We start from the raw sequence: 26,563 nt of genomic DNA on the forward strand, positions 1-26,563 counted from the left end.
CAGATGTGCTCAATTGGATTCAGGTCTGGGGAACGGGTGGGCCAGTCCATAGCATCAATGCCTTCGTCTTGCAGGAACTGCTGACACACTCCAGCCACATGAGGTCTAGCATTGTCTTGCATTAGGAGGAACCCAGGGCCAACTGCACCAGCATATGGTCTCACAAGGAGTCTGAGGATCTCATCTCGATACCTAATGGCAGTCAGGCTACCTCTGGAGAGCACATGGAGGGCTGTTCGGCCCCTCAAAGAAATGCCACCCCACACCATTACTGACCTACTGCCAAACTGGCCATGCTGGAGGATGTTGCAGGCAGCAGAACGTTTTCCACGGCATCTCCAGACTGTCACGTCTGTCAAATGTGCTCAGTGTGCACCTGCTTTCATCTGTGAAGAGCACAGGGCGCCAGTGGCGAATTTGCCAATCTTGGTGTTCTCTGGCAAATGCCAAACGTCTTGCACGGTGTTGGGCTGTAAGCACAACCCCCACCTGTGGACGTCGGGCCCTCATACCCCCCTCATGGAGTCTGTTTCTGACTGTTTGAGCAGACACATGCACATTTGTGGCCTGCTTGAGGTCATTTTGCAGGCCTCTGGCAGTGCTCCTTCTGTTCCTCCTTGCACAAAGGCGGAGGTAGCGGTCCTGCTGCTGGGTTGTTGCCCTCCTATGGCCTCCTCCACGTCTCCTGATGTACTGGCCTGTCTCCTGGTAGCGCCTCCATGCTCTGGACACTACGCTGACAGACACAGCAATCCTTCTTGCCACAGCTCGCATTGATGTGCCATCCTGGATGAGCTGCACTACCTGAGCCACTTGTGTGGGTTGTAGACTCCGTCTCATGCTACCACTAGAGTGAAAGCACAGCCAGCATTCATAAGTGACCAAAACATCAGCCAGAAAGCATAGGAACTGAGAAGTGGTCTGTGCTCACCACCTGCAGAACTACTCCTTTATTGTGGGTGTCTTGCTAATTGCCTATAATTTCCACCTGTTGTCTATCACATTTGCACAACAGCATGTGACATTGATTGTCACTCAGTGTTGCTTCCTAAGTGGACAGTTTGATTTCACAGAAGTGTGATTGACTTGGAGTTACATTGTGTTGTTTAAGTGTTCCCTTTATTTTTTTGAGCAGTGTATATATATACATATATATATATATATATATATATATATATATATTGTGTATATGTGTGTGTATATATATATATATATATATATATATATATATATATATATATATATATATATATATATATATATATATATATATATATATATATATATATATATATATATATATATATATATGTGTGTGTGTGTGTGTAAATATTTATTTCCCAATATGAATTGCCTGGTATTTTGAGAAGGACTGACCTTGTTAGGTGGGATCAGACTGATATACTTCAGGAAAGTTTTCCTCTGTGGGCTAAAAGAAGCTACTCCAAGGTAGTATCCGGGCCACAGAACAAGCCACTGAGCTGTTGTTCGTTTCTGACAGATTGCTTCTCTTTCTGTTTATATTTGGCCCTGGTGAAAGACTTGGACTCCTTTCTCAATGTGCTTAGAGAGATATGGCGGCACCTCACTGACAAGGCTCAAAGAAGTCCGAAACGATTGTCTTGGGTTGCCATTTCCCTTCTTTCGAGGAGAATTGCCTGGAGTAAGTTTTCCTCTGTGAAAAGCACAATTGGGCTAAAAGAAGTGACCCCCAGGTGGTAACTGAGCCATAGAACAAGCCACTGAGCTGTTCTTTCCTGGCAGACTGCTTCTCTTTCTGTTTATATTTGTAAATTCATATATACACACATATAAATACAACTGTACACACACACACACACACACACACATATATATATATATATATACTGTATATACATACACATATTTAGACATGTCTATGAATGCGCATATATACTAAATCCCTTTGCAGCCTTTTTGTTTCAAAACACCTTATACCTTTGAGAACTGTTTTATTATTTTTGTTTATATAATTTTTATCAGATATTGTTTATATAAGTGTAACTGTACTTTTAAATGTATTTATATTGTGTTTAATGCAACTTTTCTTTCCTCCACTACCTTTTACGCAAGCTCTCAAGTTGCGATAACCCGACGAGCGTAAATTGCGACTGCACTTGAGCGAACAAGTTTATTTTCATCTCGTAATATGCACGCTATTTCCATTGTATGCAAAAAGCCAATATCGCTTGCACTTTACAGTTAGCGCTCCACTTGTAATCATGTGAATGAAAATGCAATATAAAACAGAATTAAAGCACTGTCCCCAGTGAAATTTGACTGCATTCCTCAGAATCTTGTCCCTTAAATATGCTACTTAGTGTTTGCTTTATCAGTACAGCTCAGTTATATATGTAGCACAGCAAAAAAATGTTCAAGAATCTGTTTCAATTGTTTTACGTTTTGTGATATATGCTAGGCATATATAAAATATAAATTTCACCTCCCTTATAAGTACCTTTTATAGTAAATAAATATCTGAAAAGCAGCTTTCTTACCTAAGTTTCACTCAAGAAGGAATGATTATAAAAAATATTTGAATGTCTTAAATGTGTCTTAAAGGCAATTGTGGAAACAATAAGGCTGATGGATCATGACAAACTAAAAGAACAAACCAGAGAAAATGGAGATATTTTCCTATGGCTTAAACAAAATGCAGAAAGAGGCGATGCAAGTTCTCAGGTAACAATGTACACTGTATTAATATTTACAGGACTGTTCCTTGCTAAAACCCTAACAAATGTTAATAATTATGGGCTTTTAGATGATTCACCATTATTTTTATTTTACCAATAATACATTTAATTCAGTTTCTTAATTTATCGTTCTGTCTCTTTTGACTGGGCAGATTAATCCTTGTTTCTTAAAAGATTGAGTTAAATATAGTAATGCCAGTTAGGTAAAATTAGTTGTCATGCTAAAACTAAGGACTAGGGTTTCTGGTAGATCTTAAGCTACAAATTTAAGGAAAATCTTATACGCTATAGAAAAATATGAAACAAGGGGTGGGGGATGTGGGGCTACTGATCTGCTGGAGGCCTTCCTGCTAGCTTTAGATGCAGAGAAGGCTTTCGACAGAATCCAGTGGCCCCATCTCTTCACCTCTTTGGAGAACTTTGGTTTTAGGGGAGTCTTTTTGGAGTTTGTAAAAAATATATAAACAACATCTAGGGCGTATGTTCAAATAAATGGACAGTATTTAGAGTCTATACAATTACAACGGGGCACCCGTCAGGGTTGCCCCTTATCCCCATTGTTATTTAATATTTCTTTGGAACCTTTGTTATTTAATTTAAACAAGATAATTCCAGGTATTGAAATTGGGAGATGTAAATTGAAATTGGTTGCATATGCAGATGATTTATTATTATTTATCACAGATCCTAAAGAACATTTACATAATATCTTAAAAATTATAGATCAATACAGCCAGTTATCAGGATATAAGATTAATTTTACAAAATCTCAAGTACTCTGGTTACAAAAAAACTCAAAAGATCTTGATCTTCCGTTTCAAGAACTATGTGCACCGATGGAATATTTAGGTATTAAGATTGATTCCAAAACATCAAATCTCTATAAATTAAATGTGAAACCAGCTATAGTAGAATTAAAAGAAAAAATTAAAGCATGGGTGAATATATCAATATCATTACATGGCAAGAGCCATTCAATAAAAATGAAGGTACTTCCTGGTCTATTGTATATTTTGCAGATGCTTCCATTAAAGATTACTAAATTGGATTTATTTTAAATTGAAAAAGCCATGAGAGTATTTCTATGGAATAATAAGAAAGCAAGAATTGATTTAAAAGAACGATATTTACCATATATTAATGGAGATTGACACTCCCTAATATAGAATACTATAATATTTACATACTCATGAAATATAGCTTTAATTGTCTTTTAGGCAAAAAACAAAAACACCAACACTTATGAAATTAATCAAGAGAGGATAGGTAATATTAGTTTGGCATATATGGTACATAGTAAAGCTATAGATTTTTTGCATCTGGTTTATTGTTTCATTATATAAATAGTGCCTGGTATAGAGGAAATAAAGAAACCAATACTAATTATATGGTTTCAGGCTATTTACCATTTTGGGGCAATCCTAAATTTCCGGTAGGATATCAATTTCCCTTTAATCAATGGTATAAAAAAGGTTTTAAATATATACATCAATGTTTTTAGAGCAAAAATAGCAAAATTAAAACATTTAGGCCTAGATTTGGAGTTCGGCGGTAAAAGGGCTGTTAACGCTCCGCGGGCTTTTTTCTGGCCGCACCATAAATTTAACTCTGGTATCGAGAGTTTAATCAAATGCTGCGTTAGGCTCCAAAAAAGGAGCGTAGAGCATTTTTACCGCAAATGCAACTCTCGATACCAGAGTTGCTTACGGACGCGGCCGGCCTCAAAAACGTGCTCGTGCACGATATCCCCATAGGAAACAATGGGGCTGTTTGAGCTGAAAAAAAACCTAACACCTGCAAAAAAGCAGCGTTCAGCTCCTAACGCAGCCCCATTGTTTCCTATGGGGAAACACTTCCTAAGTCTGCACCTAACACCCTAACATGTACCCCGAGTCTAAACACCCCTAACCTTACACTTATTAACCCCTAATCTGCCGCCCCCGCTATCGCTGACCCCTGCATATTTTTTTAACCCCTAATCTGCCGCTCCGTAAACCGCCGCAACCTACGTTATCCCTATGTACCCCTAATCTGCTGCCCTAACATCGCCGACCCCTATATTATATTTATTAACCCCTAATAATTTCAAAGTTGCCTGTAAAATAAATATTAATCCTAAAATAGCTATAATATAATTATAATTTATATTGTAGCTATATTAGGATTTATTTTACAGGTAAGTATTTAGCTTTAAATAGGAATCATTTATTTAATAAGAGTTAATTTATTTCGTTAGATAAAAATTATATTTAACTTAGGGGGGTGTTAGTGTTAGGGTTAGACTTAGCTTTAGGGGTTAATACATTTATTAGAATAGCGGTGAGCTCCGGTCGGCAGATTAGGGGTTAATAATTGAAGTTAGGTGTCGGCGATGTTAGGGAGGGCAGATTAGGGGTTAATACTATTTATGATGGGGTTAGTGAGGCGGATTAGGGGTTAATAACTTTATTATAGTAGCGCTCAGGTCCGCTCGGCAGATTAGGAGTTAATAAGTGTAGGCAGGTGTCGGCGACGTTGAGGGGGGCAGATTAGGGGTTAATAAATATAATATAGGGGTCGGCGATGTTAGGGCAGCAGATTAGGGGTACATAGGGATAACGTAGGTGGCGGCGATTTGCGGTCGGAAGATTAGGGGTTAATTATTTTAAGTAGCTGGCGGCGACGTTGTGGGGGGCAAGTTAGGGGTTAATAAATATAATATAGGGGTCGGCGGGGTTAGGGGCAGCAGATTAGGGGTACATAAGTATAACGTAGGTGGCAGATTAGGGGTTAAAAATTTTAATCGAGTGGCGGCGGTGTGGGGGGACCTCGGTTTAGGGGTACATAGGTAGTTTATGGGTGTTAGTGTACTTTAGGTTACAGTAGTTAAGAGCTTTATAAACCGGCGTTAGCCAGAAAGCTCTTAACTCCTGCTATTTTCAGGCGGCTGGAATCTTGTCATTAGAGCTCTAACGCTCACTTCAGAAACGACTCTAAATACCAGCATTAGAAAGATCCCATTGAAAAGATAGGCTACGCAAATGGCGTAGGGGGATCTGCGGTATGGAAAAGTCGCGGCTGAAAAGTGAGCGTTAGACCCTTTAATGACTGACTCCAAATACCAGCGGGCGCCCAAAACCAGCGTTAGGAGCCTCTAACGCTGGTTTTGACGGCTACCGCCGAACTCCAAATCTAGGCCTTAGAGAGATCGCCTTGATATATGATATCCCTTCTCAGGAATTTTATTAATTTCAGGTAAAGCATAACATTAATTCTATTAGTAGACTATATCCTGAAGTGTGGGTGACCTCTCCTATTTAGTATCTTTGTAAAGTAGCAGAGAGAAAAAAATTAAATTATCAGACATTTATAATGTTATTATACAGAAAACAGTGGATAGGGAAATGGTTAAATTTACTGCTAAATGGAGCAAATGCTGTAAGACAGAAATAAATAAACATAAAATTTCCACCAGTTTTAAATTAGTAGAGAAGAACACTATAAATATTTGCTAATTATAGAGAATCTCAATTTAGAATTATAAATCAGGATTATTTATTATCTAGAAGAGTCTCCAAATGGAGACAAGGGGCCGATTTATGAAAGTGCTAGCGGACATGATACGATGTAGCGTATCATGTCCGCCACACATGGATAAATGCAGACAGCATACGCTGTCTGCATTTATCATTGCACAAGCAGTTCTTGAGAACTGCTTGTGCAATGCGGCCCCTTGCAGATTTGCCGCCAATCACCCGCTAGCAGGGGGTGTCAATCAGCCTGATCGTATATGATCTGGCGGATTGATGTCCGCAGCTTCAGAGCAGGCTCACAAGTTATGAAGCAGCGGTCTTTAGACAGGGGCATCAAGCTCCATTTGGAGCTTGATAATTCGGCCCCAAGATCTAAAACATTGTTGCCCTAAATGTTCAATAATAGATCCAGATTTCCTTCATTATATTTGGGCCTGTCCTAAGATTTATCAGTTTTAGGCTAAGACTTCGTATTTGTTATCTACACTTTATAATGTAAAGGTTTTGATAAACTGTTTAAATATAGTCTTTCTAGATAAAGTTGAACATGGAAAGAATTTGAATAACTTATTAATTAAAACAATAATATTGGCAAGAAAAAGCATTTATAACGCATTTAAAAGCATTTTTTAAATTATGGATAAGTAAAAAAGTCCCTACGATAAAACAGCTTAAATATAATCTGACCCATTAATTGATTTTAGAGAGATCAGATCTATACTATAATAGAGTAGGAAATAATAAAATGTTTAAAGAAAAATGGAAACCCTTTGTCTGATTGTTGGATCAATCTCAGCTTTGTAAGGATCTTGACAAAAATTTGATTACATTTATTATGGGAGATAACTAGACAATGATCTAATTATTTTTTTTATCAATTGATTTTCTTTTTTTCTTATTTTAATTTTTGTATGAGACACATAAGTGAAATATATAATACAAATGTTGCATTTGATATGTGTTTAAGTTAAGAATTGTAATTTGTGAATTCCTTTTCTCTTGTTAAGTGTATCCAGTCCACGGATCATCCATTCCTTATGGAATATATTCTCCTTCCCAACAGGAAGTTGCAAGAGTCCACCCACAGCAAAGCTGCTATATAGCTCCTCCCCTAACTGCCATACTCAGTCATTCTCTTGCAAGCCTCAACATAGATAGGAGGTCGTGAGAGTCTGTGGTTTTTTATACTTAGTTTATTCTTCAATCAAAAGTTTGTTATTTTTAAATGGCACCGGAGTGTGCTGTTTATCTCAGGCAGTATTTGGAAGAAGAATCTGCCTGCGTTTTTCTATGATCTTAGCAGACGTAACTAAGATCCATTTGCTGTTCTCACACATTCTGAGGAGTGAGGTACTTCAGAGGGGGAATGGCGTGCAGGTTATCCTGCAGATAAGGTATGTGCAGTAAAATATTTTTCTAGGAATGGAATTGACTAAGAAAATACTGCTGATACCGAAGTAATGTAAGTAAAGCCTTAAATGCAGCGATAGCGACTGGTATCAGGCTTATTAATAGAGATGTATACTCTTATAAAAATGTGTTTTAAAACGTTTGCTGGCATGTTTAATCGTTTTTTAACGTACATTGGTGATAACACTGTAATGTTGGTATAGCCTTAAATGCAGTAAAAGCGACTGGTATCAGGCTTATTAATAGAGATACATACTCTTGTAAAAATGTTTTTTAAAACCTTTGCTGGCATGTTTAATCGTTTTTTAACATATGTTTGGTGATAAAACTTATTGGGGCCTAAGTTTTTTCCACATGGCTGGCTTAAATTTTGCATAGAAACAGTTAACTGAAGCTTCCCACTGTTGTAATATGAGTGGGAAGGGCCTAATTTAGCGCTTTTTTGCGCAGTTAAAATTACAAAATGAATCATCCAGATTCCCTCAGCAGTCCCATGAATACTACAGGACATTTCTAAAGGGCTAAAAAGACTTCCAAAATCGTTTATAGGGAAGGTAATCCACAGCTCTGCTGTGGCAGTTTGTTGTGTCTGTTTTTAAAAACGTCTATGTCGTTTTTTTGATCTGTTTTTTGCATTAAGGGGTTAATCATCCATTTGCAAGTGGGTGCAATGCTCTGTTACCTTATTACATGTACTGTAAAAATTTCGTTTGTTTTACTGCCTTTTTTCACTGTTTTTCAAATTTTGACAAAATTTGTTTCTCTTAAAGGCACAGTAACGTTTTATATATTTGCTTGTTAACTTGATTTAAAGTGTTTTCCAAGCTTACTAGTCTCATTATTAGTCTGTTCTAACATGTCTGACATAGAGGAAGCTCTGTGTTCATTATGTTTAAAGCCATGGTGGAACCCCATCTTAGAATGTGTACCAGATGTACTGATTTCATGTTAAACAATAAAGATCATTTTTTGTCTTTAAAAACATTATCACCAGAGGATTCTGTCGTGGGGGTAGTTATGCCGACTAACTCTCCCCACGTGTCAGACCTTTTGACTCCCGCTTTAGGGACTCACGCTCAAATGGCGCCAAGTACATCAAGGGCACCCATAGCGTTTATTTTACCAGGGGATTCTGTCGAGGGGAAAGTTATGCCGACTAACTCTCCCCACGTGTCAGACCCTTCGACTCCCGCTTCAGGGACTCACGCTCAAATGGCGCCAAGTACATCAAGGGCGTCCATAGCGTTTATTTTACAAGGCATGGCAAAGGTGGTGAATAATACTCTGGCAGCAGTATTAGTCAGACTACCTGAAATTAAAGGAAAGCAGATAGCTCTGGGGGTAGATACAGAGCATACAGACGCTTTAAGAACCATGTATGATACTACCTCACAATATGCTTAGTCTGTGGGTGATTTTTTTGACTCAGGGAAGATGATTTAACCTGATTCTGATTTTTCTACATTTAAAATTTATGCTTGAGAACCTCCACTTGTTGCTCAGGGAGGCTTTGGCTGCTCTGAATGAATGTGTACAATCGCAGGGCCAGAGAAATTGTGTAGACTGTATAAATAATATGCAGTGCCGGTGTGTACTGATGTTTTTCCAATACCTAAAGAGGTTTATTAAATTTTTTTTAATAAGGAATGGGATAGACCAGGTGTGCCGTTCTCTTCCCCTCCTATTTTTTAGAAGAATGTTTTCTAATAGTTACGACCACACGGGACTTCTGGCAGACAGTTCCTAAGGTGGAGAGAAGAGTTTCTACTCTAGCTAGGCGTACCACTACCTCTGGCGAGGACAGTTGTGCTTTTTAGATCCAATGGATAAAAAATGTTTATTCAACAGGGTTTTTATCCTGCAGCCCCTTGCATACATTGCTTCTGTCACTGCTGCTGCGGCGTTCTGGGTTGAGTCTCTTGATGAGGCTTTACAGTTAGCGACTCCATTGGATGAATATATTTGACAAGCTTATGCTAGCCAATTCCTTTGTTTTCTGATGCCTTTGTTCATTTGACTAGACTAACGGCTAAGAATTCTGTTTTTTACTATACTGGCGCGCAGAGCGCTATGGCTTATATCATGGTCAGCTGTCGTGACTTTAATAAATAAGCTACTTAACTTCCCTTCAAGGGGCAGACCCTATTCGGGCCTGGTTTGAAGGAGATTATTGCTTATATCACTGGAGGAAAAGGTCATGCCCTTCCTCAGGATAGGTCCAAATCAAGGGCCAAGAAAGGTCTAATTTTCGTGCCTTTTAAAACTTCAGGGCAGGTGTGGCATCCACTTCCTCTAAGGCAAAACAAGAGGGAATTTTTGCTCAGTCCAAGGCGGTCTGGAGACAATCGGACCTGGAACAAAGATAAGCAGGCCAAGGAGCCTGCTGCTGCCTCTAAGGCAGCATGAAGGAACGGACCCCTATCCGGTAACGGATCCTATAGGGGGCAGACTTTCATTCTTCGCCCAGGCGTGGGCAAGAGATGCCCAGGATCCCTAGGCATTGGAATTTATATCCCAGAGATATCTTCTGGATTTCAAAGATTCCCCCCCAAAAAAGGGGAGATTTCGCCTTTCCAATTATCTGCAAACCAGATAAAGAAGGAGGCATTCTTACATTGTGTACGAGATCCATTCAGTTCCAAGAGAGGAACAGGGACAGAGTTTTTACTCAAATCTGTTTGTGGTTCCCAAGGAGAGGGAACCTTCAGACCTATTTTGGATCTAAAGATCTTAAACAAATTCCTCAGAATTCCGTCTTTTAAGATGGAAACTATTCGTACCATCTTAACTATGATCCAGGAGAGTCAATAGAGGACTACAATGGATTTGAAGGATGTTTATCCTCACATTGTGATGCATAAAGATCACCATCGTTTTTCAGGTTTGCCTTTCTAGACAGGCATTACCAGTTTGTAGCTCTTTCCGTTGGGATATCTACAGCCCCAAGAATCTTTATGGAGGTTCTGGGGTCGCTTTGGCGGTCCTTAGGCCGCGGGGCATAGAAGTGGCCCCTTATTTAGACGACATCCTGATACAGGCGTCAAACATCCAAATTGCCAAGTCTCATACGGACGTAGTACTGGCATTTCTGAGATCACATGGGTGGAAAGTGAACAAGGAAAGAGTTCTCTATCCCCAATCTCAAGGGTTTCCCTCTTAGGGACTCTGATAGATTCTGTAGAAATGAAAATTTACCTTACGGAGTCCAGGTTGTCAAAGTTTCTAAATTTCTGCCGTGTTTTTCATTCCATCCGCGCCCTTCGGTGGCTCAGTACATGAATGAAATCAGCTTAATGGTAGCGGCAAGGGACATAGTACCGTTTGCACGTCTACATTTCAGACCGCTGCAACTATGCATGCTCAGTCAGAGGAACGGGGATTACACAGGTTTGTCCCCCTGTTAAACCTGGACCAAGAGACCAGAGATTCTCTGGTGACTATGTCGGGTCCATCTGTCCAAGGGTATGACATTCCGCAGGTCAGATGGGACAATTGTTACAATAGATGCCAGCCTTTTAGGTTGGGATGCAGTCTGGAACTCCCTGAAGGCTCAGGGATAGTGGACTTAGGAGGAGACCCTCCTTCTAATAAATATTATGGAACTGGGAGTGATATTCCATGCTCTTCAGACTTGGCCTCAGTTAAGCAACTCTGAGGTACATCATATTCAGTTGGACAATATACACGACTGTGGTTTACATCAGCCATCAAGGGGGAACAGAAGTTCCCTAGCGATGTTAGAAGTCTTACAATAATTCACTGGACAGAGACTCACTCTTGTCTATCAGCTATCCATATCCCAGGTGTTGAGAACTGGGAGGTGGTTTTTCTAAGTCGTCAGACTTTTCTTCCGGGGGAGTGGGATTTCCTCCGGAGGTCAAGACCAAGCAGGAGAGGGCTTTGGTGTTTTTGTCAGCGCCTGCGTAGCCACGCAGGACCTGGTATGCAGATCTGGTGGACATGTCATCCTTTCCATCACGGTCTCTGCTTCTGAGACAGGTCCCTCTACCTCAGGGTCCTTTCAACCATCTAAATAGAATCAATCTGAGATGGACTGCCTGGAGACTGAACGCTTGATGTTATCAAAGCATGGCTTCTCCGAGTCAGTCATTGATACCTTAATACAGACATGAAAGCCTGTCTCTAGGAAAATTGAACATAGATATGGTGTAAATATCTGATTGTTATGAATCCAAGGGTTACTCATTCTCAGGATATTATCTTTTCTCCAAGATGTTTTGGAGAAAAGGGTTGTCAGCTAATTCCTTAAAAGGGACAGATTTTTACTCTGTCTATTTTTTTGCACAAGCGTCTGGCAGGTATTCTAGACGTTCAGGCATTTGGTCAGGCTTTGGTTAGATCCAAGCCTGTGTTTAAAACTGTTGCTCCAGCATGGAGCTTAAACCTGGTTCTTAAGGTTTCTTCAAGAAGTTCCGTTTGAACCTTTTTTGTTCCATAGATATCAATCTTTATCTTGGAAAGTTCCTTTTTGGTAGCTATTTCCTTGACTCGTAGAGTCTCCAAGTTATCTGTGTTACAATGTGATTCTCGTTATCTGGTCCTTCGTACGGATAAGGTAGTCCTGCGTACCAACCTGGGTTTTTTCCTAAGGTGGTATCTAACAAGAACATCACTCAAGAGATAGTTGTTCCATGCTTGTATCCTAATCCTTCCTCAAAGAAGGAACGTCTATTACACAATATTGGACGTGGTTTGGGCTTTAAAGTTTTACTTACAAGCTACTACAGTTTTCATCAAACGTTCACCTTGTTTGTTGCCTATTCTGGACAGAGGAGAGGTCAAAAGACTTCAGCAGCCTCTCTGTCTTTTTGGTTAAAAAGCATAATTCATTTAGCTTATGAGACTGCTGGACAGCAGCCTCCTGAAGGGATTACAGCTCATTCTACTAGAGCTGTGGTTTTCACGTGGGCCTTTTTTTTTTTTTTTTTTTTTTTTTAAATGTGGCTTCTGTTGAACAGATTTACAAGACGGAGTCTTGGTCTGCGCTTCATACTTTTTCAAATTTAACAAATTTGATACCTTGCTTCTTTGGAGGCTATTTTTGGGAGAAAGGGTTTCTTACAGGCAGTGGTAACTTCCGTTTAAGTACCTGCCTTGTCCCTCCCATCATCCGTGTACTTTAGCTTTGGTATTAGTATTCCATAAGTAATGGATGATCCGTGGACTGGATACACTTAACAAGAGAAAACATAATTTATGCTTACCTGATAAATTTATTTCTCTTGTAGTGTATCCAGTCCACGGCCCGCCCTGTCACTTTAAGGCAGGTAATTTTTTCATTTGAACTACAGTCACCACTGCACCCTATGGTTTTTCCTTTCTCTGCATGTTTTCGGTCGAATGACTGAGTATGGCAGTTAGGGGAGGAGCTATATAGCAGCTTTGCTGTGGGTGGACTCTTGCAACTTCCTGTTGGGAAGGAGAATATATTCCATAAGTAATGGATGATCCGTGGACTGGATACACTACAAGAGAAATAAATTTATCAGGTAAGCATAAATTATGTTTTTTCAATAAAGGAAATTTAAAACAAAAAACAACAACAAAAAACCTAGGGACACACCTATTCAAACGTATTTACAAAGGATATATTTCAGATTTTGTTGTTTTTGTTATAACCAAAAACTTGTATAAAAATACAGTATGTGTACTAATAGTATATTTATTTATGTTTAGTTAGACATAAATAAATATGCTGTTAGTGCATTAAATGTTCTTTAATTTACAAATTGAAAAAAAATGTTCTGTTGCAGAACTAAAACAGTCAGTGCATCTGTAGAAGTAGGTCTTGGGCAAAGTGAAGAGGGCAGATGGGGAAGTTGTTGGTTTATGAAAGGGGTGGTGATATTTATGGATTTGCAATTTAGGGTCAAAATTTGAAAATGTATTCTTGAGATGAAGGGAAGCCAAAGGAAAGACTGAGAAAGAAATGAAGCTGATAATTAATGGTGTGTAAAGAAGATGGAACTGGAAGAGGAAGTAATCCTGGATTGTAGTGGGTATAGACAGCAGCTTGAGAGACTAGAGTTACAGTAATCAAGGCGGGATATGAATTATTAGATTACATTTGTGTTTTATGTGAGGATGTGGTACATTTTGGAGGCATTGTGCTTTATCTGGGATAAGATACTGTATAGATTAGTGTTTCTATAAAAAATTAAATAGTGATCAAATTTGTTAGTAACCTTAGTTAAATTCAAGATAGAAAAGGAACATGAAATCCCTGATTTAGGAAGCAAAACAAAAATTCCCACAGCTTTCTAATCAAAATTAGGGATTGTAATATGCTAAAATCAAAAGGTACAAAGTCATGACATAAGGTATAGCCTAACTGGATCAAACGAAAGGTATTAACATAATCTTAACATGGGTAGATAGCTGCTGCTTAATAGTAAACTAAATTAATCAAAGACTGATGGCTGAGAGCACTTCTAAACGCTCCTGTGAGCTCAAAGACAACCTTCTATGTGCAAAAGTGCAGGGTTTGACACTAAAAATAGAGTTAGAGAGATAGGGGAGAGAAGTATGGAAGAGGTATCGAAAAGGGAGGAATGGCCTTTAGCTTTGCCTTTCAATGAATCATATATCATTGTAGAGCGTCAAGTAGAGAATTTGATGGTTCCTTGTCCCTTTTAAAGATCAATGCAATTAATATATGCTTAAAGGGACATTAAACCAAAAATGCTTTAATATATTCAGTGCTTTAAGGATATAAAGGAATGTGTCTGCTTTAAGGGAGAGATTAAATATGTATGTGAGGATTGATATTAGTAGTTGGGCATAAAAAGTGAGGAAATAGGGTCAATGAAGGGGCAAAGCAGCAAGATGGGAGCATGGTAAGAAAGCAGTTATCTGAGTGGGAATAGCCTGACCATGGGTGTCTGTAATCATTTGTGATTAGTGTTAATTTCTCCAACATTGGTGTGTCCGGTCCACGGTGTCATCCATTACTTGTGGGATATTCTCCTCCCCCACAGGGAAAGGCAAGGAGAGCACACAGCAAGAGCTGTCCATATAGTCCCTCCCAGGCTCCGCCCCCCCAGTCATTCTCCTTGCCGCTCTGAACAAGTAGCATCTCCTCGGGGATGGTGAGGAGTTTGTGGTGTTTAGTTGTAGTTTTTTATTCTTCTATCAAGAGTTTGTTATTTTAAAATAGTGCTGGTATGTACTATTTACTCTGAAACAGAAAGAGATGAATATTTCTGTTTGTGAGAGGATTATGATTTTAGCAGACAGTAACTAAAATCGTTTGCTGTTTCCACATAGGACTGTTGAGATGAGATAACTTCAGTTGGGGGGAACAGTTAGCAGACTTTTCTGCTTAAGGTATGACTAGCCATATTTCTAACAAGACTGTGTAATGCTGGAAGGCTGTCATTTTTCCCTCATGGGGATCGGTAAGCCATTTTCTTAGTCTCAAACAGAATAAAGGGCTTATTATGGGCTATAAACTGGTAGACACTTTTAGGGGCTAAATCGATTGCTTTATTTAAGTATTATATGCAGTTTGAAGTTGTATTTCACACTTTTATAACATTGGGGAACGTTTTTAGCACCAGGCACTTGTTAAGACACCTTCCCAGTCAGGAAGGGCCTTTCTCTGTAGTAGGCAGAGCCTCATTTTCGCGCCATTACTGTGCAGTTAATTTTGAGTTCAGTACATGCAGCTGCATGTGTGAGGGTCTGGAATCCACTAAAAACGTTCCTAGAAGGCTTCATTTGGTATCATATACCCCCCTGGGATTGGTGAAGTTGCAGCAAAGGCTGTGGCTGGGACTGTAAGGGGGTTAAAATTAAAAACGGCTCCGGTTTCCACATTTTAAGGGTTAACAGCTTGAAAATTGGTGCAATACTTTGAATGTATTAAGACACTGTGGTTTAAATTTGGTAAAGATTGGATAATTCCTTCATAGTTTTTCACATATTCAGTAATAAAGTGTTCCCTGTTTAACATTTAAAGAGACAGTAACGGTTTTGTTTTAAAACGGTTTTTGTGCTTTATTAACCAGTTTAAGCCTGTTTAACATGTCTGTACCTTCAGATAGATCATGTTCTGTATGTATGGTAGCCAATGTGGTTCCCCCTTCAAATATAGTGTGATAATTGTGCCATTGCGTCCAAACAAAGTAAGGACAGAACTGTCACAAATTGTAAAGTTGCCCAGGATGATTCCTCAGATGAAGGAAGTAGACATAGTTCTACATCATCTCCTTCTGTGTCTATACCAGTTATGCCCGCGCAGGCGACCCCTAGTACTTCTAGCGCGCCAATGCTTGTTACTATGCAGTAATTGACGGCAGTAATGGATAACTCCATAGCTAATATTTTATCCAAAATGCCAGCATTTCAGAGAAAGCGCGATTGCTCTGTTTTAAACACTGTAGAGCAGGAGGGCGCTGATGATAATTTTTCTGTCCCTCACACCAATCTGAAGTGGCAGTGAGGGAGGGTTTGTCAGATGGGGAAATTTCTGATACAGGAAGAATTTCTCAGCAGGCAGAACCTGATGTTGTGACATTTAAATTTAAATTAGAGCATCTCCGCGCATTACTTAAGGAGGTGCTATCTACTCTGGATGATTGTGACAATCTGATCAACCCAGAAAAATTGTGCAAGATGGACAGTTCCTTGAGGTCCCGGTGCACCCTGATGCTTTTCCGATACCTAAACGGGTGGCGGACATAGTGAATAAGGAGTGGGAGAAGCCAGGCATACCTTTTGTCCCTCCTCCTATATTTAAGAAATTGTTCCATATGGTCGACCCCAGGAAGGACACATGGCAAACAGTCCCTAAGGTCGAGGGGGAGTTTTCTACTCTAGCCAAGCGCACGACCATTCCTATTGAGGACAATTGTGCTTTCAAAGATCCTATGGATAAAAAATTGGAGGGTTTGCTTAAAAAGATTTTTGTACAGCAAGGTTACCTCCTTCAACCTATTTCGTGCATTATTCCTGTCACTACAGAGGCGTGGTTCTGGTTCGAGGAACTGGAAAAGTCACTCAGTAGGGAGACTCCGTATGAGGAAGTCATGGACATAATTTACGCACTTAAGTTAGCTAATTCCTTTATTTTAGACGCCGCTTTGCAGTTAGCGAGGTTAGCGGCAAAAAATTCAGGGTTTACAATTGTGGCGCGCAGAGCGCTCTGGCTAAAGTCTTGGTCGGCGGATGTATCTTCCAAGACAAAATTGCTTAATACCCCTTTCAAAGGTAAGACCCCTTTTGGGCCAGAATTGAAAGAGATTATTTCAGTCATCACTGGGGGAAAGGGCCATGCCCTCCCACAAGATAAACCTTTCAAGGCTAAGAATAAGTCCAATTTTCGTTCCTTTCGCAATTTCAGGAACGGACCGGCTTCCAACTCGGCAGCCTCTAGACAAGAGGGTAACGCTTCCCAGACTAAACCAGCTTGGAAATCAATGCAAGGCTGGAACAAGGGTAAACAAGCCAAGAAACCTGCTGCTGCTACCAAGACAGCATGAAGAGGTAGCCCCCGATCCAGAACCGGATCTAGTAGGGGGCAGACTCTCTCTCTTTGCTCAGGCTTGGGCAAGAGATGTTCAGGATCCCTGGGCACTAGAAATAGTCTCTCAGGGTTATCTTCTAGAATTCAAGGAACTACCCCAAAGGGGAAGGTTCCACATGTCTCACTTATCTTCAAACCAAGTAAAGAGACAGGTATTCTTACATTGTGTAGAAGACCTGTTAAAGATGGGAGTGATACTCCCAGTTCCAACTGTGGAACAAGGTCAGGGGTTTTACTCAAATCTGTTTGTAGTTCCCAAAAAAAGAGGGAACTTTCAGACCAATTCTGGATTTAAAAATTCTAAACAAATTTCTCAGAGTGCCATCGTTCAAAATGGAAACTATTCGAACGATTTTACCTACAATCCAGGAGGGTCAATTTATGACTACCGTGGATCTAAAGGATGCGTATCTGCATATTCCTATCCACAAAGATCATCATCAGTTCCTAAGGTTCGCCTTTCTGGACAAACATTACCTATTGTGGCTCTCCCATTCGGACTAGCCACTGCTCCAAGGATTTTCACAAAGGTGCTCGGGTCCCTTCTAACGGTTCTAAGACCCAGGGGCATTGCAGTGGCACCTTACTTGGACGACATCCTAATTCAAGCGTCGTCTCTTTCAAAGACAAAGGCTCACACAGACATTGTTCTAGCCTTTCTCAGATCTCACGGGTGGTAGGTGAACATAGAAAAAAGTTCCCCGTCTCCGTCAACAAGAGTCCCTTTCTTGGGAACAATAATAGATTCTTTAGAAATGAAGATTTTCCTGACAGATGTCAGAGAGTCAAAGCTTCTAAACGCTTGTCAAGTTCTTCACTCTGTTCTACGGCCTTCCATAGCTCAGTGCATGGAAGTAGTAGGGTTGATGGTTGCAGCAATGGACATAGTTCCTTTTGCGCTAATTCATCTAAGACCATTACAACTGTGCATGCTCAAACAGTGGAATGGGGACTATACAGACTTGTCTCCAGTGATTCAAGTAGATCAGAAGACCAGAGACTCACTCCGTTGGTGGCTGACTCAGGATCACCTGTCCCAGGGAATGAGCTTCCGCAGACCAGAGTGGGCCATTGTCACGACCGACGCCAGTCTATTAGGCTGGGGCGCGGTCTGGGATTCCCTGAAAGCTCAGGGTCTATGGTCTCGGGAAGAGTCTCTTCTCCCGATAAACATCCTGGAACTGAGAGCGATATTCAATGCTCTCCAGGCTTGGCCTCAACTAGCAAAGGCCAGATTCATAAGATTCCAATCAGACAACATGACGACTGTTGCTTACTTCAACCATCAGGGGGGAACAAGGAGTTCCCTGGCGATGAGAGAGGTGACCAAGATCATCAAATGGGCGGAGGATCACTCCTACCACCTGTCTGCGATCCACATCCCAGGAGTGGAAAACTGGGAGGCGGATTATCTGAGTCGTCAGACCTTTCATCCGGGGGAGTGGGAACTCCACCCGGAGGTGTTTGCCCAGTTGACCCAATTATGGGGCATTCCAGACATGGATCTGATGGCGTCTCATCAGAACTTCAAGGTTCCTTGCTACGGGTCCAGATCCAGGGATCCCAAGGCGACTCTAGTGGATGCATTAGTGGCGCCTTGGACTTTCAACCTAGCTTATGCGTTTCCACCGTTCCTTCTCATTCCCAGGCTGGTAGCCAGGATCAAACAGGAGAAGGCCTTGGTGATTTTGATAGCTCCTGCGTGGCCACGCAGGACTTGGTATGCAGACCTGGTGAATATGTCATCGGCTCCACCATGGAAGCTACCTTTGAGACAGGATCTTCTAGTACAAGGTCCATTCGAACATCCAAATCTAGTTTCTCTCCAGCTGACTGCTTGGAAATTGAACGCTTGATTTTGTCAAAGCGTGGGTTTTCAGATTTTGTGATAGATACTCTGGTACAAGCCAGAAAACCTGTGACTAGAAAGATTACCATAAAATATGGAAAAGATATATCTGTTGGTGTGAATCCAAGGGATTCTCATGGAGTAAGATTAAAATTCCTAGGATCCTTTCCTTTCTCCAAGAAGGTTTGGATAAGGGATTATCAGCGAGTTCTCTAAAAGGACAGATTTCTGCTTTATCTGTCTTGTTACACAAACGACTGGCAGCTGTGCCAGATGTTCAAGCTTTTGTTCAGGCTTTGGTCAGGATCAAGTCTGTTTACAGACCCTTGACTCCTCCCTGGAGTCTAAATTTGGTTCTTTCAGTTCTTCAAGGGGTTCCGTTTGAACCCTTACATTCCATAGATATCAAGTTGTTATCTTGGAAAGTTCTGTTTTTGGTTGCTATTCTTCTGCTAGAAGAGTTTCTGAATTATCTGCTCTGCAGTGTAATCCGCCCTATCTGGTGTTCCATTCAGATAAGGTTGTTTTGCGTACTAAACCTGGTTTCCTTCCAAAGGTTGTTTCCAACAAGAATATTAACCAGGAAATAGTTGTGCCTTCTTTGTGTCCGAATCCAGTTTCAAAGAAGGAACGCTTGTTACACAATTTAGATGTAGTCCGTGCTTTAAAGTTCTATTTAGAAGCAACAAAGGATTTCAGACAAACGTCTTCTCTGTTTGTAGTTTATTCTGGCAAGAGGAGAGGTCAAAAAAGCTACTCCTCTCTTTCCTTTTGGCTGAAAAGCATCATACGATTGGCTTACGAGACTGCCGGACGGCAGCCTCCTGAACGAATCACAGCTTACTCTACTAGGGCTGTGGCTTCCACATGGGCCTTCAAGAACGAGGCTTCTGTTGATCAGATATGTAAGGCAGCGACCTGGTCTTCTCTGCACACTTTGTCCAAATTCTACAAATTTGATACTTTTGCTTCTTCGGAGGCTATTTTTGGGAGAAAGGTTTTGCAAGCCGTGGTGCCTTCTGTTTAGGTAACCTGATTTGCTCCCTCCCTTCATCCGTGTCCTAAAGCTTTGGTATTGGTTCCCACAAGTAATGGATGACACCGTGGACCGGACACACCAATGTTGGAGAAAACAGAATTTATGCTTACCTGATAAATTACTTTCTCCAACTGTGTGTCCGGTCCACGGCCCGCCCTGGTTTTTTAATCAGGTTTGAAGAATTTCTTTCTCTATACACTACAGTCACCACGGCACACTATAGTTTCTCCTTTTTTTCTCCTAACCGTCGGTCGAATGACTGGGGGGGCGGAGCCTGGGAGGGACTATATGGACAGCTCTTGCTGTGTGCTCTCCTTGCCTTTCCCTGTGGGGGAGGAGAATATCCCACAAGTAATGGATGACACCGTGGACCGGACACACCGTTGGAGAAAGTAATTTATCAGGTAAGTATAAATTCTGTTTTTAACGGCAAATTTCGATTTAGTCTTAGTTTTAGTCTTAAATAAAATGCTATTTTAGTTTTAGTCTAATTTTAGTGGACTAAATCTCCAGCAGAATTTAGTCGACTAAAATCTAAGGTGTTTAGGTAAAGTGTAATGCATTCTTTAAGCATTTCTCTATAATTTCCAAACTCATTATATACTTTTTGAGTAAACATAACACCTGTTAATATTTATGGTATTAAGGTTTAAACATGCAATACAGACACAGATTTGGCCGTTGTGATATATAACGTCTTTATTAAACTTAAAATTAAATAAAACCAAGTTTCATAAACAAACAGAAGTGCAACTTTAAAATATAAAATGACAAACTGTAAACTGTATTGGCTGTAACGCCATTGCACATATTACCCAATATAAAAACTTTAGCAGTTCTCTTAATAATTAAAACAAGTATCAAGTAACTCAACACAACAAAACGTTTCAGAAGCCTGCACAGGCACAGCATAACTTAAACCCATACTCATGGGTTATTCTTATTTCTATAGAAAGAATCAATTGATTATTCACAGATTCGAAAATATTTTGGCAACGAAATTAACACTGCTCTAGAACTTCCAAACTCATTTTATACTCCTGGAGTAAAAGTTTATTAACCTGTTTTTATTTATGGTATTAAATGGTATTATTGAACATGCAATACAGGAGATTTAACAGATTTACGTTTCGTAAATAAACAAGAAAGATAACCTTGCTTTTTTTTTTTTTTAACAAAAGAGCAGTAATTAGTAATGGATTGATTATAACACCTTGCATAAAGTGTTAATTTTGACAGCAAAATTTGATTTAGTTTTAGTCAGTCTTTTGACTAAAATGTAATTTTGATTTAGTTTTAGTCATTGGGGCCGATTTATCAATGTCTGTCCGACATGATACACTGTAGCATATCATGCCCGACAGACATCGCTGAATGCCGACAGCATACGCTGTCAGCATTTAACATTGCACAAAAAGTTCTAGTGAACTGCTTGTGCAATACTGCCAGACAATTGGCTGCTAGCAGGGGGTGTCAATCAACCCGATCGTATAGAATCGGGCGGATTGCAGACCGCAGCCTCAGACCAGTTAAGGAGCAGCGGTCATGAAGGCTCGCGCGGAAACAGGGGCATCAGGGGCCATTTGACCCTTGATAAATCAGCCCCATAGTCTTTTGACTAAAATATAATTTTGATTTAGTTTTACTCATAGGGGCCTATTTATCAAATGTCTTGCGGACCTGATCCGACAGTGCGGATCAGGGCTGCAAGACATTGCTGAATGCGGAGAGCAAATCACTCTCCGTATTCAGCATTGCACCAGCAGCTCACAAGAGCTGCTGGTGCAACGCCGCCCCCTGCAGACTCGCGGCCAATGGGCCGCCAGCAGGGGGTGTCAATCAACCTGATCGTACACGATCGGGTTGAATTCCGGCGATTCCTGTCCGCCTGCTCAAAGCAGGCGGACAGGGTTATGGAGCAGCGGTCTTTTTGACCGCTGCTCCATAACTTGTGAGAAACACGGGCCTTGGAGCTTGATAGATAGGCCCCATAGTCTTTTGACTAAAATGACATTTTAGTTTTAGTCGTATTTTAGTCACCAGAATTTCTTTAATTTTATTTTCATTTAGGTCTAGTTTTAGTCGACAAAATTAACACTGTTTGTGAGGTGTGGATATTGTTGTTGTAGAGGTTATATCATGCCTAATAGATAGAGTATATTTCTTTCTTAAGACACGGTGAGTCCACGGAATCAGCAATTACTGTTGGGAATATCACTCCTGGCCAGCAGGAGGAGACAAAGAGCACCACAGCAAAGCTGTTAAGTATCACTTCCCTTCCCACAACCCACAATCATTCTCTTTGCATTTGGGGCAAGGAGGAGGTGAAGTTTTTGGTGTCTGAAGAAGATTCACTTCAATAAAGATTTTATTATTTTTAATGCCAGAGTAGGTTTGCTCTGACGTTAGTCTCTTCAGTAGGGCAGTGGTGGCTTTAAAGCAGTTAAGAACTTGTAAGGTGGGCCTTGCTGCGTTTTCCTAACATGTTGCTGCCATGGTATAGAAAGCCTGAGTAGGTTTACTCGGTTCTTTCTTTTTCTACAGGTCTCTGTGAGGAGCGGCATCCTCTCATACCTAGTAAGCTGTCCCCCTGCCGGACGGCCAGATGCAGGTAAGTGCTTTGTCTTCTAAGTATTGGGGACTTGCACTTATGAGTCTTTCACTGCACATTATTTGGGACATATATTTATCCTTTAGAAGGATATGGTAAGCAGGATGCAGGCACTTTTATGACAGGAAACTAGGGGTTAATATTGTATGTTAGTATACCCTGAAAATTTGGCTCATGTGTTTAGAGGCTCTTTAGGGGTTAATAATATCCCTGATATTTTATTTACCTGTTACCTTGTTGATCTTTATGGGTTATGAAGAGCATAATATCTTTTATTAGCGTGCAGTATATAAGCTTTCAAAATGATATTTGGAGACTTGTTTTACGGAGCATGCTTTTCTCAGAGGAAATTAGAGATATCGCTGCGCAATTCTGTTGGGCTTGCCCTGTAAGTGTTTCAGTGGCTGCAGAATCAAACTAACATTCTCCTGATTAGAAGAAATTGTCTATTGTATGCAGCCTTTTAAGTGTGCCATTTATTTTCTTATTTGTATATCCAGATGGAACAGTGTTCTGCCTAGTACACACAAGTAAATAGAACTCCTCTCCAGACAGCTGGAATGAGGCGCGATATTAACAATTTCGGTCTTCATTTTCAGCCAATGCTGTCTCTCTGCCTCCTTTCTTGACTTGTAGAAGGAGAGCGACGCCATTTTGTGGCTCTCGTTGGGTCCGGTCACGTGACCCCGCCTCTTCAGTGTCTCCGGCTGAGATCGGAACTGCAGCTTAGCAGTTTGGTTTTTAAGAGAGCTTGTGAGTCTAAGTACACTTGTGTTTAACTTGTACTAATCTTTGGTACAGGAGGATAGCAGAGAAATTAGACGTTCTGTTTATTCTTCTATGTGATAATGTATATTTATTAAAGGGTTAATAAATTAAGCTGTTTTTTCTACTGTATTCTATATTGTGTTAAAAATAGTGTCCTAGAGGGGTTAAAAATAGTGTCCTAGAGGGGTTGGATTTCAATCCAGGCTAGGATGTTTTTTGTCCTCCTTAAGATGAGTGACTTGGGGGACTTATGTTCTAGTTCTTGAAACAGGGGTCTGTTTTTTATGTATAAATAATTGTTTTTTAAGGTGACAGTAGTCACTAATTAAAACATTTATCGTTCATGGTTGGAACAGTGGCCTGCTCTTATGAATCAAATGTTTTTTTTTTTTAATTTTTTTATTTTAATATTGAAAAATACATCAACAATACATACAATTCAAATAGGATACTCGCATGTATCCAGTTAAATATGTCAAAATTCTACATAAGTATTATATATCCAAAAGGGAGAGGGGGAGATGGGTCAGTTATACCCATTGAGTCAGCCTAGGAATCCATTATCTTACATAATGATATACAAGAATATATTCATACATCAAGAGAGTCCAACTAACTTTTTTTAACAAAAGAGAGAGAAAAAAAAAACAAACAAAAAAACCCCCCATAAAATAATCACCTCCCTCCCTCAATTCCGAACCAAATGTTTATTGGCTTGAGGAGCAAATTGTTTTTATTAAGCACCTGTCCCTCGTTTTTTTGTCTGTGTCGCTTATTTACCAAGAGCTATTGAGTACAGATAAATCTGAGCCTTTTGTCTCCCAGGAGAATGCTGTTCAGGCAATTCTACAGCTTTCTCCTTAAATGTCCCAAGCCTTTATGGTGTCAAATGCAGTCCCCTGCGGTTCCTCTCAATCTCCTGGTGGAGTGTGTTTGCTTACAGATTTTGCAGCTCAGGTATCATTTGCGATACTTGCGGCTTTGTCTGTTTTTCCTTACCTACAGAGAAAATGCAAGAGGACATTTAGATTTTCAGATAGTAAAGTTTCTGCTCCACTTTCTGCTACCCAGGTTGCTCTCTCTCCTAAGTTTGGTGAAGAGGATTCGCTGGTAGTTTCTGAGGATTAAATCTCAGGTTTGGACAGTATAATTCCTTTATCTGATGCTGAAGGATCTCCTTCAGATGTATGCTTGAATACCTTGTGTACTGTTAAAGGAGGTTTTGGCTACTTGGACGACATTGATACCCCTGTAGTTGTCAACTTTTGAAAGTTTTTTGATCTTTATCATTTCTATGATACTCCTTCCTATGAGGAAGTGTTTTACGTGCCTAGACCTTTGCAGGTTCATGGATAGAAGCTGTGTTCAATAACTTGCCTTATTAGACTTCCTACGCTAGCCCGCCGGGCATTGTGGCTGATAGCTTGGTCAGCTGAGAAGCCTTCCTGTAGCTTAGTGGTAAAGCCTAGGCTTTATAGTTCTTCAGTGGCATGTTAAACATTTTATGTTTCCTTTCAAGGATGAGACCTTGTTTGGACTTGGTCTGACAGAATTATCCTCTGACTTTACGGGAAGATTTTTCTCCCAATACATCAAGAGAGTAAGACTAAAGGAGAGTTTTCCTTTTTCCTTTTTCTGCATGGTCAGTCATGTCTTTTGGAAGACAACCAATCTTGGTCCAATCTGAGAGTTCCTCTTAGTTCCAGTCCCACTGGGAACAGGATCCAGATATTTACCTCAAGTTTTTCTGGTTCTGACCTTCAAAGAAGTATTCTTTCTCCTTTGGTTCAAGAGAGCCTGTTCATAACGAACATAGACCTGAAGGATGTGTATTTATTGCTCCCATGTTTCGGGATCATCCTAGAAGACTTTTGGGTCTTGGGGTATGGCAAGGGTGCCTTTCAGGACTATATATGTTTCAGGTGTCCTCCTTCCTTTAAACATACTCTCTTTCAAGAGATCTAGTCCAATCTACTTTTCCATAGATGGGAAATGAATCTGGAAAAGAGTTCCCTTTTTCCATTCACAAGGGTGATTTTTTTTTTTTTGAGGACCTTAATAGGTTCTCTGTCTAAGAGAAGATTCTATCAGAGGTCAGCTAATCAAGGATTTATTCCTTTTCCTCTCTCCGCTGTCTTCGGTCCGGCCAACAGCAAGCTCTAATTGTCCGGTTGATAGCTTAACCATGTTGCAACCAGAGGGTTGAGATTTTGAATCTAGCTGCAGTTGATTTTCCCTTCACTTTTCAGTGACGCTGTGTATGGAGGGAATTGATCTGATGGTTTCCATACACATTATTCCCTTTTTTTGCTGTTTTCCATACAATGGAGATCTTTCAGATCTGTCTCAGGAGATAGATCTAGATCAATTATCAAGAGATTTTCTCCCGTGGTGGTTTTTCAGGAGTATCTGTCTCGGCGCATGCTTCTGGAGACATTCCTGGGTAATGTAACCACAGACACCAGCCTACTGGGCTGGGAAGCAGTCTGGGATTTATTTAAGGCATGGAAGTGTCTGTCTTCCTCTTTAACATCTTGGAGTAGAAAGAGATTCACATTGTTCTGAGGGCTTGGCCTCAGTTGTCCTTAACTTGGTTCCAGTCAGACTAGGTCACCTCAGTGGCTTACATCAGTGACCGTGATGTCTAAGGCACTGGATTAAACCTACAGTTTCCTTGGAGGCGTGAGCTGGAATCCCACTACTCCAGAATCCAGTTAACCTATGTGGTACATGGACATTATTTAATACAGAGGAACTCGGAGTTCTTTAGTCATAGGAGGTGACTTGGATTGTCTGTGGGCGGAAGCTCACGATTGTTGTTTGTCATCCACTTTCCAGGGCTGGACAACTGGGAATCGGATTTCTGAACAGACAGATATTTAATCTGGGGAGTGGGACTCTCCATCCGGAGGTGTTCTCTAGGTAAACCCTTACATGAGGCGTTTCCGGAATTGTCATTTGAGCGAGTTTCGGCAGAAAGCCAAGCTTCCAAAATACGGTTCAAGATCTAGTGATCCGCAGACCGTTCTGATAGAGGTTGTGGTGGTTTCCTGGGATTTCAATCTGACATCCCTGTTTCCTCTGTTTGCTTCCTTCCACGAGTTATGGCT

The 26,563-nt window shown here is 40.4% G+C and overlaps 1 protein-coding gene across 1 annotated transcript in view; it reads left to right on the plus strand.

Annotated features, from left to right (window-relative positions):
* Positions 1-26,563, plus strand: part of SEL1L3 (SEL1L family member 3) — a 327,791-nt gene that overhangs the window by 76,904 nt on the left and 224,324 nt on the right. The window contains exon 12 of the mRNA XM_053704078.1: positions 2,584-2,703. Coding sequence (XP_053560053.1) covers positions 2,584-2,703 — 120 coding nt within the window. The remainder of the gene's footprint in view (positions 1-2,583; positions 2,704-26,563) is intronic.

Source organism: Bombina bombina, chromosome 2 (genome assembly GCF_027579735.1).
Source record: "Bombina bombina isolate aBomBom1 chromosome 2, aBomBom1.pri, whole genome shotgun sequence".
Taxonomy (NCBI): Eukaryota; Metazoa; Chordata; class Amphibia; order Anura; family Bombinatoridae; genus Bombina; species Bombina bombina.